The sequence below is a fragment of the Mustela putorius genome, unplaced genomic scaffold (assembly GCF_011764305.1).
Source record: "Mustela putorius furo isolate JIRA1106 unplaced genomic scaffold, ASM1176430v1.1 tig00003983_pilon_pilon_pilon, whole genome shotgun sequence".
Classification (NCBI taxonomy): Eukaryota; Metazoa; Chordata; class Mammalia; order Carnivora; family Mustelidae; genus Mustela; species Mustela putorius.
Window position 1 is genome coordinate 12,733,627 of NW_025422123.1, and position 18,345 is coordinate 12,751,971.

General features: G+C 43.6%; 1 protein-coding gene across 4 annotated transcripts in view; it reads right to left on the reverse strand.

Moving 5' to 3' along the window:
- RCAN2 (regulator of calcineurin 2) overlaps positions 1-18,345 on the reverse strand; it is a 270,128-nt gene that overhangs the window by 77,487 nt on the left and 174,296 nt on the right. The window contains exon 1 of one of the 4 annotated variants that reach the window (XM_013061719.2): positions 17,509-17,832. The exons of the other annotated variants lie outside the window; for them this stretch is intronic. Coding sequence (XP_012917173.1) covers positions 17,509-17,595 — 87 coding nt within the window. The 5' untranslated portion in view covers positions 17,596-17,832. Of the gene's footprint in view, positions 1-17,508; positions 17,833-18,345 lie in introns of those variants that run through there. 4 annotated transcript variants of the gene reach the window in all.

Below are 18,345 nucleotides of genomic sequence, written 5' to 3' on the forward strand. Positions count from 1 at the left end.
CTACAGGACGGCAGCGGGGAATGTACAGCCACATCGCGTGAACAACAAGCTGAAGAAACTTCAAGTCTAGTCTGGAGAGAAGTTCTGGGTGTGCAAAGGAGGACAGGGGAACTGTCTTCAAAGAACAAAAGCTGGGGCGCCCCACTGGCTCAGTCAGTGGAGTGCGTGACTCTTGATCTCAGGGTCACGAGTTCAAGGCCCACACTGGGTGAGGAGCCTCCTTAAAAAACAAATGAACAACAACAAAAAGCAAAGAACAAAAGCATATTTTTTCTGGCAAAGAAAGAGCAAACCTGCTCTGCTTACCCACAGAACATACTACCACTAAGAGGACAGACAAATGGGATTGAAGTTATAGGGTTGCAGAGAAAAAAAAAAAAAGAATCACAAAAATGGTCACACCAAGGCATGAAGGAGGGCTCTATCACTGCAGGGTTTGAGGAAAGGCTGGAATACTGGAGGGGAGATGGCTATATCAAGCATCACTGTCTCCCAAGTTCTTCCCAACCCCCAAGTTCTGACTTAAAGCCTCAATAAAGGAGGCAAAAAATAATGAGAAGCCCTAGAGGGTTCCAAGCTTAGAAGGAATTTGAATAAACTCAAAGCTGATCACTAGATAAGAGACAGAGGCAAACCTGCTCATAAGAAGGTTTGTGTGTGTGTGTGTGTGTGTATATATATATATATATATATATATATATATATACACACACACACATATGTGTATATATATATAAAGAGAGAGAGTCAGGAGGTGAGGATAATACAGTCCATGAAGACTGCCACAAATACTGTTTTGCTGCTCAAGCCTCACCATATGCATTCCACTAGCAGGGGCAGACCTGTAACTTGAACCCACCATTCCTTCCAGTTCACTCTACACGATCTCTATGTAGGATTATGAAAGAGGGATAAAAATGGAGATCTGGGTGTAACCAGCCTCCTTCCTGATTTCCCTACCTCTCCCCTCCCCCTCCTCAAGTTTTCTCCTTTCTCCTGTTTAGGCTGGACTTCTGGGGTCCTCTGATCTTCCTAAATTATGGCTCTTAACAGTCTAATGATTCCTATGGCCCATGGGATTAATAACAAAGCTTTGGTTGCTGCTCAAGGTCATCCACAACATTTCCCATCTCCACTCCTCCCTCTACAGCATTATCTTCCCCTACTCTGCCTACACTGCAGTAAGATAGGTGTAGGACAATAGAGAGTGGTGGGGATCACAGAATGCTTGCTTTGTGGAAAAGAACAGACTTAGCTCATCTTGAGCCAAGAAACAGAGTCAGGAAGTGATGATAATACAGCCCTTGAAGACTGTCCGAAATATTTTGTTTAATTCTCACCATAATTCTGGGAAGTCAGTGGTAGTCTACGGGAAAAGGGACTCAGGGATGCTAGTTGTACCAGTCCTTTAAGAGAAGATAGGATGCAGACATTAAATGTTAGATTTCCCTGATTTTTAAAGGCTAACTATGTATTGAATTTAATAAAACAACATGGTATAGGACAAATAAAGCCAACCTGGAAGTTTGGTTCACAGGTGGCCCTGTGGCAACTTGTGATCTAAAGATGTGCCTTTTAGATGAAACTGGTCTTCTTCATTTGCCCAACTTGAAAGCAGCCATGATTCCTGGATGCCCCATGTTACTAAATGTGCACCTTTCTCAGGGCACTTACACTAGTCAGCCCTGCTAGACTCTATGATTTTGGGGAAACAAGTTTTCTAGCCTTTGAGGATTAACATGACACTCCATTCAGATGAAGTACTTATGAACAATTCATGAACTCGGATTCAGTAGAAAAAGACTTGAAAGGATTTGGTTTTGCTTACATTTGAAGTAAATAGAAGAGGCTGGTGAGAAAGGTTCCAAACTCCAAGCCTGGGTAATGACAATAATTGCCTGGAAAAACTGTGTAGGTGGATCAAGCAGAAGGTTCAAGGGGAAGGTGAGACATTCAGCACTTTATATTATACTCATTCAGATTCAAGAGCTTAAAGTACTTTGGGGTTTATTTTACTTCCATGTACAAGAAAGAATTGGAGCTAGAACACCACCAGGAAGTCCTTATAAAATTTTTGTGCTTAGAGCATCTATTCTATAACACAGATTAGGAGGAGGACTGAATGAGGGCACATACTGTCCTGTTCCAACATACTCAGTGGGGAAACTTTGTTTCCTGATATCTGTGAAAAAGAAAAAAAGACAACTCATAATTCTTCCAGAGAAATCTCTTAGTTGACCTAACACAAGATTTCTGCTTGCTTATCTCACCTTAGTATTGGCAAATAAATAGCTGCTCTTAATAATTTTCAATTTTTGCTACAGTGTTGAACCAAAGGAAGCAACTGGTATCTTCAATATTAGCAACCTCATGGAAGAATTTGTCTGTGTTATCATTTTTGTAGCCTTGAAAGACTTGATGGATTTTTTATTTTATTATATTTTTCACTAAAATGGTTGATGCCCTATGCAGGAATGTTACTCAGAAAGTTGTGTGGATTTCAGGAAAATGACATATAATTTTTGTGGCTGGAGCTAATATGTGATCTGAAATAGAAGAAAAAACAACTGCTGTGTCTTTAACAGAGCTAAATCTCATGACTGGACCAAGTTGAATTTAAGGCATTTGTATCATCAAGGTTTAGAGGGGAAAGAGGCAAGAAAAAATAATAGCCATTTATGGGTTTAAGTACATGGCTGTGGGCTTTAAGTACATTCTTATTCCATTTACAACACCAAGGATACCATGATTATCTCTACTTTACAAATGAGAAAACTGACTTAGAGATAATGAAAACTTCCCAAGACTACAAAACTGGTAACTGTTAGGGTCATGGTTCCAGCCCAGGCTGGTCTGACTATGAAACCCATTCCCTCTGCAGGCTACACACTGCTCAACTGGAGGTCTTGCATTCCAATGGACTATCAGAGAAATTAAACTACTTGCTCCTGGTTCAACCCTTTCTGCTTCTGGTTCAGCCCTTTCTGTCTCCTGGGGCACCACGGGCTCCCGGTGCATCATGGGCTTTGTTGCATCTCTGAAAGGCAGAGGAAAGCTAAAGTAGCCATGGGGGCAGAGACTTGCTGGTTTAAGCAACATTTTTATAGCCCTATCCAATGACTTCAAAGGATCTGAACGATACTCTGGATCTGATTAGAAATCAATTGACATCTGTTAATAAAGATCTATCTGCAAGCAGACAGAACTATCCAAGTGGATAGCAGCAGTCCACGAAGTAGGGTAAGTGTGCAGGACACCCAATCAGCAAGGACACACAGCGAGTGTCATGGCATTGAGATAGGACTGGAAAGGCTGTCGCTGGGCTCTCATTTTACCAGCTGGTCCAAAGGGAGGCAGCTACATTGGACAGCGCCTAGTACCAGCCATGCTTTTCAAACCCCAGATCAAAGCTTTCCTGTCTATGAAACTGGACAAATTTCTAAGACTGTATAGTTGGAGAATTCATTAACTCCTTCTGTGCTAACATTCAACATTTGTGAATTTTGTGACCTGAGTTCCCAAGTCGTTTATTTAAGAGATATATTTTTTAATATTTATTTATTTATTTGACAGACAGAGATTGCAAGTAGGCAGAGAGGCAGACAAAGAGAGAGGATGAAGAAGGCTCCCCACGGAGCAGAGAGCCCAATGTGGGGCTCGATCCCAAGACCCTGGGATCTTGACCTGAGCCAAAGGCAGAGGCTTTACCCCATTGAGCCACCCAGGCACTCCCCCTACCGGCCAAGTAGTTTATTTAAAGGGTATGTAGTCGCCTGCACTAGAAATTGCCACTCATCCCTCAATATCCATCCTCCTCTTCTGTTTATAATCTCGAGTTTTAGTTAGGCACAGGGCCACCGGGAACATTCTCAGCCTCTCCCGAATCCAGGTATGTCCATGCAACCGTGTTTTCCAGCTGAATCTGGGATTAAGTGTATGGATGAGTGCAACTTTTGGAGTCTGCCCTGACAGGCAGAGAGGCTCCCCGCCCTCCCTGTTCCTCCAGCCTGCTGCTTAACACAAGACCAGACACAAACGCAGGCACTATTAATTCATGGTCCCATCTCACTTTTATTCAGCATCTATTACATGTTGACTATTGCACCTAGGCAGGACTGCTGACATGATGGCAACAGTTAAATACAAGAACGTGGCAGCAAATGTTTCTTTCTCTTTGCTTCATGTATGCTACCCTCTGGGAATCCTAGCCCCCATGAACATATTTTAGCAATAACAGAATATTAAGTTGTTTTTGTTTGTGTGTTTGTTCTGCATGTTTATTTGATTTCGGGGGTGGGGGCAGAACACTCTAGGTCCTGCATTTAACATCGCTGAATTTCTGTTTACAAGCTATTAAAAATCTGAAGAGGCATCAGGGCAGACTTCAAATAAAGGACATCTGCCTGAGCCTGTATGTTTGTCTCCCTCGCCCACTGACGAAGTGACTCCCCAGGGCAGGGACTAGGGCTCGGATTCCTGATTTTAGATTCCTGGCTCTAGAAGACAGTCCATACATGCCTGCTGAAGGGAGGGTACTGCCTGAATACCCTAGGTGTAGTGTGAACACATACACCTTCCTTTCCCCAAGAACACCCTTGATGAATGGCAATCTAATGATATCCTCTAGATGGTCACCTTACTATTTGGACATCTTTCCTCTTTAAAAAGGAAAGACAGAGGTCTTTCCAAAGTCATCTAACAAGGTGATTTGGAGATCCTGGGACTCTGCCCTGAGTTTGCAGGCTCTCTTCCTGTCTGGCTGGGATGAGATGAGGTGGCCCGCTCCTCTTCGATGGCTCTGCAGCATCAGCCTTGGGGCGGCCACGGGCATGCTACAAGCAGAGAGGACTTTCTGCCAGAGCAGGAGGGTAAGTTACTCCTCTGTTTACAATGCTCTCCATGGCCCAGTGCAACTGCATTCGAGCATAAGGTCCAGCTCCTCCGCAATGCAGGCCTGGCCTCTGTATAAGCCAGCACCCACCCAGGGCTACTTCTCTGTAGCATCACCACTCTCCCTGGCATTTTTGCTCTGTTGCAGGCCCTTTCTATCCCCAGAAATACCCCCTCCTACTACGTCCCTCTTCCCTTCACCTATGGAACACGTACTTTACCTATATAGCTGGAATTCAAGAGTCATCTCCTTGAGGAAGCCTTTTCTCATCATCCCAGACCACTCTCTTATAGATTCCCAAACTGGGCTTACCCAAACCATAGCATTTTCTAAACTCTTCCTCCAACAACCTGTGAGCTCCTCGAGGGCCACAGGCATGTTTCCATTCCTGAATTCCCAAGTACAGAGCAGTGTTTATATTACCTAATACGTGCTCCATTGTGTTTGATGAATGGGGGAGGAATGGATGTGATGTCTCACAGACATCAGTAATAAGGTACTGATCACCTATATTCCAACAGCCCTTAACTTCAATCTGTATCTTTTCTTACACAAATAAGAAAATCCATAAATAAGATGTAGTATGAATTCAGGTCTTTTTGCTTCCCAAGAAGTTGCTTTCTACTAACCCATTATCCTAAGTTACTTCTTGGTTCCACCTCCAAGAACTACGCAATGAGAATGTGAAAGAAAAATAAGCAAACTTTTAAAAGTCTCTATTGATTGGGCACATAACCTGGGGGGAACACTTCTAACCTGAATTCCTCACTGACAGAATACAAGCATTCAATGAAAGAGGATTCAGTCCTCTGAGGCTTACGTAAATGTTGACTGTTGTTAATAATAGGTAAGTGTTATTTAAATATAGAATATTATTTTGCTGAGCGTTATAAAGTATGGAGCACTTTCTTTACAATGTGAGACTATAAAACGGACCATCCACTAACCTGCTCATTAATAATTCAGATCTACTGCTTCTTTATTCAGGCAATGAATAGCACTTTTAGTTCAGTTCTTGTTTGTTTTTTTTGGGGGGTTTGTTTTGTTTTGTTTTTTAGTATCACAGAATTGTTTACTAGTTTTTTTGACAAAAGTTAATAAGCAGTCAGAGGAAGAAGCACATGGCAGGACACAGAGTTTTTAGGGCAAGAAACCTATTAAGCAAAAGAGAAATTGAGCTCAGCTTGGGTAATTAATCTAATTTCCACCTATCTCCGCAGTTTTAAAATAGAAATGAGAAGTGAAGGTCAATATTGAAGAATTGCAATTGACCGTGGTGAAAATAGTCTGTAAACCCATTTAAAATTCCTGCTCAAAATATATTTTGAAAAAATAGGTTCTGTGTTCAACCTCTCTTTATGTTAATTGGCATCTTGCCTTAAACCCCTGTGTTCTGCCATACACACTGCTCTCTGACTGCTTATTAAACCTGGCCTTTTATCTGGAAACCTGGATCTCCCTTCCCTTTCAAAGGAGGTGGTCTAACTCATGATCAAGGATACTGAGCATTGGAACCTAACATTCCTTTGTTAACACACATTTTCTCGATGTTACCGCGTGGCAGTCTCTAGGAACATAGCAGTGGCAAAGGAAAAAGCCCCTGCCCTCACAAAGCTTGCATTTATAGGAGGGGATGGCTAAAGATAATGACCCACAAATAAACTGATTGTACCATAAATAAAGTTGATTGTTGGGGCACCTGGTTGGCTCAGTGGGTTAAAGCCTCTGCTTTCGGCTCAGGTCATGCTCCCAGAGTCCTGGGATCGAGCCCCGCATCGGGCTCTCTGCTCAGGAGGGAGCCTGCTTCCTCCTCTCTCTCTGCCTGCCTCTCTGCCTACTTGTGATCTCTGTCTGTCAAATAAATAAATAAAATCTTTAAAAAAAAAATAAAGTTGATTGTGATAGAAAGCAAGGAGGGCAAGGGGTGGCTCGCTTACCGAGGAGCAAGCCAGGTGGACTGCCAGGAGGAAGAGCGTTCAGAGCAGAGGGCGACAGCAAACACAAGTTAAAGGTGTTGCTCGGCATGTGCAGGGAGCAAGGTAGTTCGAGTCAAATGAGAGGAAGAAATACATGGAAGAGATGGAGATGGACAAGGCAGCTGGGACAAGGTCCGATGAACCTTGAGGATCCCAGCAAGGACTTGGGTTTTGTTCTGAGATGGGAACCACTGAGCCTCTGAATTTGGGCCAAGTGGGGATGGGGGTGTTTTCCAGATTTCATCCCTTTCCATTAACTCAGTTACCTTGGCAACTTCCGCATGGCTTCCCTGCCCTCCCCCTGCCCCCAGGTGGCTCCTGTTTGTCCAGACACCCCATTTCCTGCTGCCTCCTGCTCTCAAGGGGGCACTGACCTAGGGACATCTGGACAAGATAATAAGAGTTACAAAGCAGCCAAGAGACCCAGCCTGACAAACACAGCATCCCTGCTGCTGGGTCTGTGGCTCTCTGCTCCTTCGCTGAGCCGGTGGCTTCCCACTCCCGTTCTGTGACCTCAGAGTGTCAAGGTGGAAGCGCACTACTGCTCCCGTGCAAAACGGAGAGGAAAACTGCAGGGCCAGAATCTGACATAATGAGGGGCCCGTCAAGTGCCCTGGCAAGATAACCCAAAACTGCCTAAGAAGTCCACTACTACTGAGCGCGATGATGATGGCGGTGGTGATGAAGGCCTACTTTACTGGTGCCTGTTCTGTGTGCTAGCCACTGAGTTAAGTTTTTTTTATATACTCAAATGCATCTGTTCCTCACTGCCAACTGATGAGGGAGGTACTAGCATTTCCTTTCTTGTGCAGTTGAGGAAACTTGCGGCACAGTATAAGTCTCCTTGCTCAAGGTCACAGAAGCCAAACTTGCTCAAGGTCACAGAAGCCACACTTGCTCAAGTGTCCGAGAAGCCAAACAGAGAATTCCCAGTAGGGTGTCTGACTCGGAGGCCGGGCTGGCTTCCTTCTCACTTGCCCTATGTCAGCGAAAGAGGCTTCTTTAGAGGTCGAAACAGCATGGTCCTTTTTGGGAAAAATGAAATGGACTGGAATAAAGGCCAACACTGCTTCATGAGAGAACAATGGATTCTGTACTCAATAGCACTGTTAATCCCTGTGTCTCTGGAGTCTAGTGTGAGGCCTTGAACAAGGAAGGCATCCAATACATATTTGATGAATGAATGAATGAAAGAAGGCCCTTTGCACAGTGTCTGAAAAATAATAAGTACTCGATACATTGTTGCTATTATTAAGTGTGCTCATTGCTTGACTTTCCTGTTCTAGGAAAGGTGGCCTGAGAAGATTGTCTTAGTCAATACCTAAAAGCACAGGGAAGTCACAGAAGAGGAAATCAATTCTATTAGATGTACTATTGATCAGGCTATAATGACACCCCTGTGAGATCTTGCATTGTGAACAAAATCCCAGTCCCAGCTTCCCCTTATGCATTGTGCGATCTTATTTACCTTGGAGATGTCCTGTGAGAAAATGGAGTTTGCATAATTCAGAGAGCACTGTCAACAAGTCAAACACTATTTTAGTGATTAACACTCTCAGCAATGCTGCTCCACGCTTCACAGATCACCCCTTTCCTGTCAATGGAAAATGTTCGGTGACATCAGGAAAGGGGCAGAAGGGCTGTCACACCAGGTGTTATCAGCCTGTTGGCGAGCCCCTGGGTTTTCCAGAAGACTTTGTTTTTTTTTTCCTCCCTGACAAACTGGCATTATTAGATTTTGAAACAAATTTTAAAGTGAAATCCAGAACAGATGCTCTGTCTAGGAGTGTCACAGTGCTAGATTTATCGAGAAAAGTAAAATGATCTCAACTAATGATTTCTGTAATAGTAGTACTCCTGCCTCTAATAAGAAATACAAACCAAAGAGTGGTTTTGGACACTGTTAGAAATATTGCAGATGAGTTCACTGTCTGATCCTCTAAGACTTACATCTTTGTTCTCAATAATTAATTAATGTCTTGTTAATTAATCCTTAGGAATAATTTAGTAGTGGAAAGAATAAAACAAACTGAAGTTTGAGTCCCAGTTTTTCCAAGCCCTTGCTGTGTGATCTAGGGCAAAAGTTTTGTTTCTCTGATCAGGAACCTGTATCTAATGGGGCAAGAAGAGAGATGCCCTAGCCTCTTATGGGGATGTCAAGCTGTTAAAAGTTCTTTTTTTTTAAAGATTTTATTAATTTATTCATGAGAGACAGAGAGAGAAAGAGAGAGAGAGAGAGGCAGAGGGAGAAGTCTGAAGTGGGACTCGATTCCAGGACCTTGAGATCATCATCTGAGCCAAAAGCAGATGCCCAACTGACTGAGCCACCCAGGAGCCCTGTAAGAATTTCTAATTTGCTTATCTTGATAATAAACAATATTGTTTATGGAGATGAAAATCTCTTGGGTTTACATTTCTCATCATGTTTAATGATCAACTTATTAAACGACTCCCCCAAATCAACTCTTTCGTGCACAGCAGGAACCATGCCCACTGATTCCTTTAGAACCACCAGAGATGGGGAAAAAAGAATCTTACAATTAAGCAGCAAACAACCCTACTGTTGAGATAAGTAGAATATTAAGGAAGGTGCCATTTGGAGGGATGAAATCTGGCCCATGGTCTCATCTAACAGAGAAGGACAAATACACACACATCATCTTTCTGGAAGCTGAAGGGTCAAGATCTTTTTGAAAAACCTTTAAAAAAAATGTTCACAGTTCAGTGCTGGTATATTGGGTTCTGGAGAAAGTGACTGAGCTACTAGACTGTAAGACTGTACACATTTCATTGATCTACAATAATAAGATAAAAGGCCATGGGTGTCTCCATGTTTCCTTTACCTGCAGGAATTGTTCAGCCTCTGCTCAGCTTTCTTTGCCAGGAACCTTCTCTGGACATTTTTTTTTTAAATGTATTTATGTTCAGTTAGCCAACATATAGGACATCAGTAGTTTTTGATGCAGAGTTCAACGATTCATGAGCTTTGTGTAACACCCGGTGTCCATCTGTCTCTGGACTTTTAATGCTCTAACAAGTTTAAGAGCTGGTTACATAGGCCAGAGTAGTACAGAAGAAATGTTCCATGGTCACGGATGGGGAAAAGAAAGAAAAAAACCATATAGTATATACATGCAATCCAATGTCATACGTTTCTGTGTATGTGTATGTGTGTATTTTCCACATAGATACACTTAGTCAAAAGAAGAATATGAAATCACATATAGTAAATATTTTCTAGAGAAGGTCTAACTCGGTAGATAATTTGCTCTCAACTACTTTTAAATTCTCTAGACAGAGTGGAAAGGATGGAAATTTTATCCACTTGAAATACTCATTATGGGACGTCTGGGTGGCTTAGTTGGTTAAGCCTCTGCCTTCAGCTCAGGTCATGATGTTGGGATCCTGGGAATGAACCCCATGTCTGCTTCTCCCTTTCCCTCTGCTCCTCCCTCCTGCTTGTGTGCTGTCTCTTGATCTCAAATAATAAATAAATAAATAAAAGCACCGGATGTTATACTGAACTGATGAATCATTGAACATTATATCAAAAACAAATGATGTACTATACTTTCATTAGTTCAATTTAAATTTAAAAAATCCTCATTAAATGATACTGCTTTTTTTTTAAAGTTGTATTTAGAATGAGTTTAGACTTAGAGCTGGGAAGGGATACAGCCCTTTGCATAAAGAGATTCTAGGCCAGGCGTGGGCTAGAGAGCTTACGACCTCCCTGGAAAGCCGGGGTGCTCACCACAAAGTCATGATGGCTGTGAAGCTTACAACCTCAACGGAACAAGTGATAACACATGTTTCAGGTGTCATTTTCTTTCCTATTGTCAATTCTAAGCTTCCTCAGAAAGTACTATAACGGGCTATTATAAATTATGGATAGTTGTACTTGAACAGAATCAGATGCAAATGGTACTCCCTGAGTTTTTCACTTAAATCTATTGCTTTAGGAGAATGAGGTTAACGAGGATGTCGTGTCATCCTTGACGTGGCTCAATGAACCTGACACTTAGGTTAGAGGTAGAGACTGTTAGTGTTTCAGTTACTTTCCAACAGTGAAAAGACTCTTTAAATAGATAAGAAAGTGTTTAGTTGACTTTCCTGCTGGACAATGTCATTAGCTGAATACATACCTTGGCGTCTCCTAACATGACAGGTGGCTGAGAAATCTGTTTGCTAACCTTCTCAAGGAGCATCTGCCACTTGCATAAAATCACTTCTTCTCACTCTGTGAAAGATGTTTGCTACTTTCTTCAGAAAATATTCGATATGGCCCCTTTAAGAATGTTAAGTTTCTTAAAGTATTTTTAGGGTTAATTGCTAATGTTCAGCTTTGCATTAATTCATTTATTTTCAAAAATGTTCTCAGTTTCAGTCCATTTTATTATCAGAGAAAGAGTAAGAGTTTTTAAAAAGATTTAATTTATTTTAAAGGTTTTCTTCATTTACTTGACAGACTGAGAGAGCACGTGAGTACAAGCAGGGGGTGCTGCAGGCAGAGGCAGAGGGAGAAGCAGGCTCCCTGGTGAGCAGGGAACCTGATGCAGGGCTTGATCCCGAGACCCTGAGACCATGACCTGAGCTGAAGGCAGATGCTTAACCCACTGAGCCACCCAGGCGCCTCTAGATTTTATTTCTTTGAGAGACAGAGAGGGAGAGAGATGAGTGCACACACACAAGTGGGGAGGCGGGGTAGGGAGAGGGAGAAGCAGACTCCCTGCTGAGCAGGGAGCCTGACAGGGGGTTCGATCCCAGGATCCTGAGATAATGACTTGAGTCAAAAGCAGAAGCTTAACTGACTGAGCCACCCAAGTGCTCTGAGAAAGAGCAAGTTTTTGATCTGTTATGAACATGCCACCCCACCCACCCTCCCATACACTCCCTTTTGGTCTTCAGAAACTAAAAGTGGGTAGATACATGAAATGAATCCTGTTTAATATTATAGCCATCAATGACGGTAGGAGAGTTTCTGTTAACATTTCGGTTATTCCATGTTACCATGAATATTCTAGAAGGTTCCAATTTTTGAAATTAAATCATGTGCAGTTCAAAGTCATCTAAGTTACCAAGGGAGTGCAATGGTTTCTGAAGACTCTGAAAGAGCTGTAGAGCTCTGCAGAGCCATAAGGTCATGGTTGTGGCCAGACCCTCTACCTAGCACTGCATCTGCAAGAAGCATGAGAAACAGGCATGAAGCTTGATCAGTTCTCCCGACAAATACTCACAACGTTTCTTCCAAATCAATCCGCAATACCCATTAACCACACATTCACTTGTGTTACTTGTCTCTCCTCAAAGCAGAGTACAAAGTGTGTCATACCAGCTCTGCTCCATTCTTCTCCTCCTACGACTCCCGCCAAACAAAGCAAGTAATTTGAAATTTCCAGTGGTTCCAAATGACAAAGAGGTTTCTCTATATTAAGTGGCCTCAATGTGCTGGTGTCTTACATAACTCACAAACAACATGACACAGACCATGAGTCAGTCACCTCATCTATTGTGTGAAAAGGAAAACAAAATACACAAAGCATTGGACATTTTTCTCAGCATGATTATCATATGTCCAGAAAAGTTAAGAGACTTGCCCAAGTTTACATGGGTTGCAAGGATACTGGGACATTTTCAAAAGCAGAGAAGAGAAAATAGGAGTTATGAGTTACCTTAAAAGGCCCTGGCCTTTCAGAAATGGGGGGGTGAAGGGAAGTCCTATAGTAACCCTAAGATTCCAAGCAGAGGAAGCATTATTATGCAGAGAACAAGTTTCTGCTTATAGCACTTCCTCACCCCAGAGAATCAACATACTTAAAATGCAGCATGAGGAAATCAGCGTAAACACAGTTTCTAGAAAGGAGCATCTTTTAAAAAATCTACATAGTGGCATAAGATAGTAGTAGCCTCAGTAGGTCCCTGAATAAATAAATGGTAGAAATAGGTTAAGTGAGGGGCCGAGTAAAATAGAAGAACTTCAGATAAGATGGCCTCTCTTTGCACCTACTGTTCCTGGGATGCTCTGCCCTCAGATCTATGCATGGCTCTCTCACTCACTTCATTTAGATCTCTGAATGACATCTGAACAATGACATTTAATAAACTGTCACTTCCCAGAAGTGGTTCCACTGGCCATCCATTCAAAATTGATCAGTGGAATTTCTGGAGAAAGACAAATATGGCAGAACTCTATTTGCCTGATTTTGTCCTCTTTCTGGTACTACTGCTGTACCAGCTTTGAGAAAATTTAGGAAATCAGAGCTCAAAGGACCCCCCCCCCCCAAAGCAACCCCTCCTCCAACAATTTATCCTCTCACTGCTTCATTTCTCCTCATAGCCCTTATCATACCTGAAATTACAGAATACATTTATCTGTTTACTGGCTGATTGTCTACCTCCCCTGCTAGAATATATAGTCTGTGGGGGCAGGGACGTCAGTCTTGACCACCTCCCAGTGCCTGAAGCATTGCCTGGCAAATAGTTCAGTGCTTCACACATATGTTTTTGAAGGAATGAACAAATGTCTAGCTCCAAGAGTCTTTGAAACTTTTGTTCTTCTAATAAGACGTGTCATGCCTTCTGCCTATTTCCTCATGAGCAGAAAGGAGCTCTGAGAGACCTTTGTCCCCCATATGAATGCCCATGGAGAAAAGACTGGATCCATGGAATATGAAACAGAAGCCCTCTAGCCCAGAGAGGAGGCACTCACCTCTTTGCTATAGGGGAAGCTTCCATTGCAGAGAAGCAGACAAGGGATGGCCCCAAGCTTGGTTTTCCCCAAGTGGAAGGGAACATTCCTCTGCAGGCTGCTTTTGCAGCTCTGGGAAGGTACCCACAGTGGCCAGCAGTGGACAAGAGTGTTTATCATTGGCTGGGAACCAGGTGGAGGAACTGCAGGTGTGGGGAACGGGTCAAAATGTGTTGGGTGAGTCTCAACATTACTGACTGCTTAGAGACACTGCCTCTAAAATTGCATATGTCAAAGCTTCATTTGGGGGATACGGATCATAGTGTTTAAGCAGAGGTTTACTCTAGGGACTTCTTGACTGACCCTACCTGCACCCATCTGAGCCTAGAAGAGGCAAGATCCTGACTTGACAGGATAATCCGTCTCTGGGCTCCATTCACACCAGCCAAGTTCTGGGTTTGGGCTTGGGCTTCGTTTGTTTTTGTTTTTTTTTTTAAAGATTTTATTTATTCATTAGCGAGAGAGCGCATGAGAGGAGAGAGGTCAGCAGGAGAAGCAGACTCCCCACCGAGCAGGGGGCCTGACGGAGGACTCGATCCTGGGACTCCAGGATCATGACCTGAGCCGAAGGCAGTCACCCAACCAACTGAGCCACCAGGTGCCCAATCATCAGTATTTTTTTAAAAGTTCTCCAGGGGATCCCAATGGGCAAGCAGGTTTAAGAACCACTGGACCGAAGTGAAATATAAATTTCATTACACATATTTGGAGCCCTTTCATTTTCCCAAGGATTTGGCTCCTTATGGAGGAGGAAGACCATTTTCAGAAATATGGGAAGAACACTGTACAAAACCAACCCTATGTACTTAGACACACACACAATCTACCTTTCATCGTATCATTTTCCTTCTATTGGAGGACTTAAAATTTCTTTATCTTTCTGAGCACTCTTATGCCATAAAACAGACAGCTAAGTTCATAGCAGCACCAATGGAGTTTCTGGAGAAAAATATGGCAGAACTCTATCTGGCTGATTTCCTCCTCTTCTTGGTATTATTCCTCTAGCAGTTTTGATGAAATTTAGGGCACTGGAGCCCAAAGGGCCCTCAAGGCAAGCAGCTGAGATCCCCTACAGAGGATAAGGCTTTCTCAGTTGCAGTAGGTTATTACATTTGCGAATGTCTCCATTCCTTTCAAATAAGCCACCGCATTTCTGAAGAGTGCCTGCTGGTTGCATCACCCCAGTATGGTCGCTTTCCCAAGAGCACTACATACATAAAGGGAGAGTCTGTAAAACGCAAGAAAGCCTGAGATCAAGCAACTTGGATACAGGCACGTGAGACAATCAGCGTCCCCCGCCCCCACCCAGGCCCCCCCCCCCAGGTGCCTCCCTTTTCTCTAACCATAAATATTAAAGACCTTAAAGAAAGGAACTTCTGGCTCCACTGTGTATTGGAAATCAGTGATTAATGAAATTTACCTTTGGAGAAACTGGTGCCAGAATTTTACATTTGAATGTCTCTTCCTGACAACAAGGAATGCTCACTTTTAAACAAGGAACACATGGTTTTTCTCAACAAACCTCTTTGGGCCCCCCTTAGTTTATGCATTTTTTCCTCCTTTTTAAGAAGCACAAAGTAGATCTCTGCTCGATAATAATGTCACCGTTTTACAGTAAATGATTAAATGTCTAAATGGAAGAGCTGTGTTTTCTAAGTCTAAAAACATGATGGGGACAGTAATGGCAGAGCTAACAGTTCTTGAACACTAAATATGTGCCAAGTACTGGGTTAATTATCTCACATTTATAATTTTCTTTAATCCTCCTACTAAGCCAGTGAGGTTGAAATTACTATTACATCTACATTACTGGTGAGAGAATAAGGCACAAGAAAGCTTAGGTAACTTGCCCCAAAGAGATAAATCCATTGTGATTCAATGGTGTTCAGCAGTAAAGACATCTAACACATCTTTCTGGAGAGAGCCTTGCCAGAAAGCCCCATAAATTTCTAATGAATAGTGTCAGCTGCTTTATAATCTGGCCGTGACTCACCCCCCCCCCCCGTTTTCCCCTCCAATCCCTCCCAGAGAGCCTACTGCAGTCAAATGCTTCCGCTCACTCAACTGCAAAATGGAATGCTTTCCATCCCCATGCCTCCCCTCTTCTGCATCAAAACCTACCCACCTTCAAGTTCAAGGATCACTCTCTCCACAAAGCCATCCCAGCCACCTAACGACAACCAGCTGTAAGAATCCTGTGTCCCCTTAATTCCACAAGACACTCTGTGTTTAAGAAATACTGTGTGTCTTTATCACTGACCCATCCATCAAATAAGTCTATTGTAAGCTCCTTCCTGAATAAACACAATGCCTGGCATATTGCAGATCCCGAATAAATGTGTTCTCACTATCGCTTCTCGGACTAAAAAAAGTCCAGATTATCTGAAGATGTCGGCAGAGCATGCGTGTAATCGACAGAGAATTGTTAAGGACACAGGGGAACTACAAAGTTTGACTTGACAGGCATGTCATTCTGTTCCAGCAGTTTCTGGGAAATGTCTCTCTGTCCAGCTACCCGCACCGGACGTGAAGTTGGCTTTAAACTGGAGGGGCTCTCATGGCTGTTCTCTCTCTCCTGGAGTGCTCAGGGCAGGTCTGACCAGCAGGACCGGCAGTACCTGCAAGCTTGTTTCCATCCCGGACACATGCAGAGGCAGCGCCAAACCATGATGTTGTAATTCTCTGGACCTCAATATGACAGGTGGGAGACACACGCACCACACCAGCAGAACTGGTAAACACGGACTCACACATCTGAAATATGCAGGAACAACAAATCGGGATTCTTGAACTCATGTCAAGAGAGGGTTCAAAACCGCAGTCCCGAATGACGGAGCCAAGTGTTATGCTAGTGATCGCATAAATCCCCACCTGGGAAGCCCCCGGAGTGTCACCTACACACGCTCAACAATGCAGAATGCAGGATCTTCCTTTAAGTATAGACTAAGGGGAGGACGGAAAATGATTACGCAGTGTAATTCCCCTTTGCGTCCTCCTGTTACACAATGAGTAACTGTCCTTTCTCTGTGTGTGAACTGTTCAAGTAAGAGGCTTCTGCTGGCTCTTCTTTGCAATACGAGAGAAGAAATCAAAATCCCCATTTTACAAGCATGGAATCTTCCTCATAATATAAAACCAAATGGGGAGGGGAGATAAAAAAGACCAGCTATCATCAGGGGACAGTTACCTAGTCAGTTAAACGACTGCTGCAGACAATCTGTGGGGACCCACGGTCTGGAATTCTACATCTCAAGATGCAAAATTGATTTATGCCTGAACTTTCTTTGACGGACAGCTGCTGAGGGAAAATGACTTGCTTCCTTTGCCTGACAAAGAAAATTTTGGCGGCTGCTCTCCAACTTTGACTTCCAGAGAGCTAGAGATTGAAACTGTCATCTGTAGAACAGCTTTTGTTCCCTCGGAAGTCCACATCATGGCATAGTTCAGTGATGTGCCCTGAAGGGGTTACTGTCCCACTCTCAGGGTGTCCTGGATGCGATGTTTATTATTACGTGTGTTTTCTTCATTTAATCCATGCTCAGTACCCCTCTCAACATTTAAGGACTGGCACATTCTCCTTTCTGACACATAGATACGAGACTACGAAAACATGTCTACTGAGAAAGGGATCCCTGGGGATCACCTAACAAAAAAGATAAGGAAAAAAAAAAAAAACAACAGACAGTGGTTGACCTTATCATATTGGAAATCCATATGCCGGTACCTCTTCTAACTTATTCTAATTAACAGAGGCATGCACTCACCACTAGCATTCCTAGCACAGACTGTGAGCCGAAAACTATAACCCAAAGTCCTGTCTCTGTAAGCTAAAAAGGCTCCGCCAAGCAGCTTCACTAACAGCAACAATGAAAAGGAAGATCGCAGGTGCATACCTTAACCTCCTGATTGGTAAAGACCTCGACATCCACCACACAGGCAACCAGAGTGGAAACATCACAGTCCATGCTAGGGGCTGGCATTACCCCTCCCGATTTTTCAGTCAAGAGCTAGGCGACCTCAGAGCTGTGCGTGATGGGAAGAGCCTCCAGGCGGATGTCGCCGTGGCCGGCCCCGGGTGCCGCCTTGCCCTGAGGATGGCCGGCGCTCGGCACCTGGAGCCCGCTCCCTCTGCACGCACGCAGCCCGCGTCTGAGTCTGCACAGCACAGCGGAGTAATGAACGGCCCGGCTCTCTCATGGCAATGACATCACCACAAAGACTGACACAAGCTGAAGCGATTTTTTTCCCCCAAGCCTTTTATCTCTAGGCAGTGCAGTGGAGCAAACTGAACATGATTATGTGCTAAATCTGAACTCAGACTAAATCAATTCAGGCAGCGTTAGCTAGGAACTGAGTCATAGCTGTCGTTTCAGCCGAGTGCTTATGTTTGCAAAAAGCAACGGGGGAGAATCTGACTCGAGAGGCTCTGCCTCGGGAGGGTGCGTAAATAATTCTGCAGATGAACCTCCTGAGGTTAAGGTGTGACAGTTTTCTGCCTCGGAGATGAGCAGGAAGTTGAGGCATTTTGCAAATTGCTTGGCTTCTGTTAATTTGCCCTGAGCCGCTTGGAGCGGCCACACATGTTCCGGGCACCCTAATGCATCCCGGGCACGGGCTGAATAGAAATCCATTCCTGGAGTGACTAAGGAGCCGGTCGTCAGTCATTTAGGCGGCCTGGTAGGAGAAGATAATTAGAGGTTTGTGAAATTCTATTTGAAGCACAGAAGTGT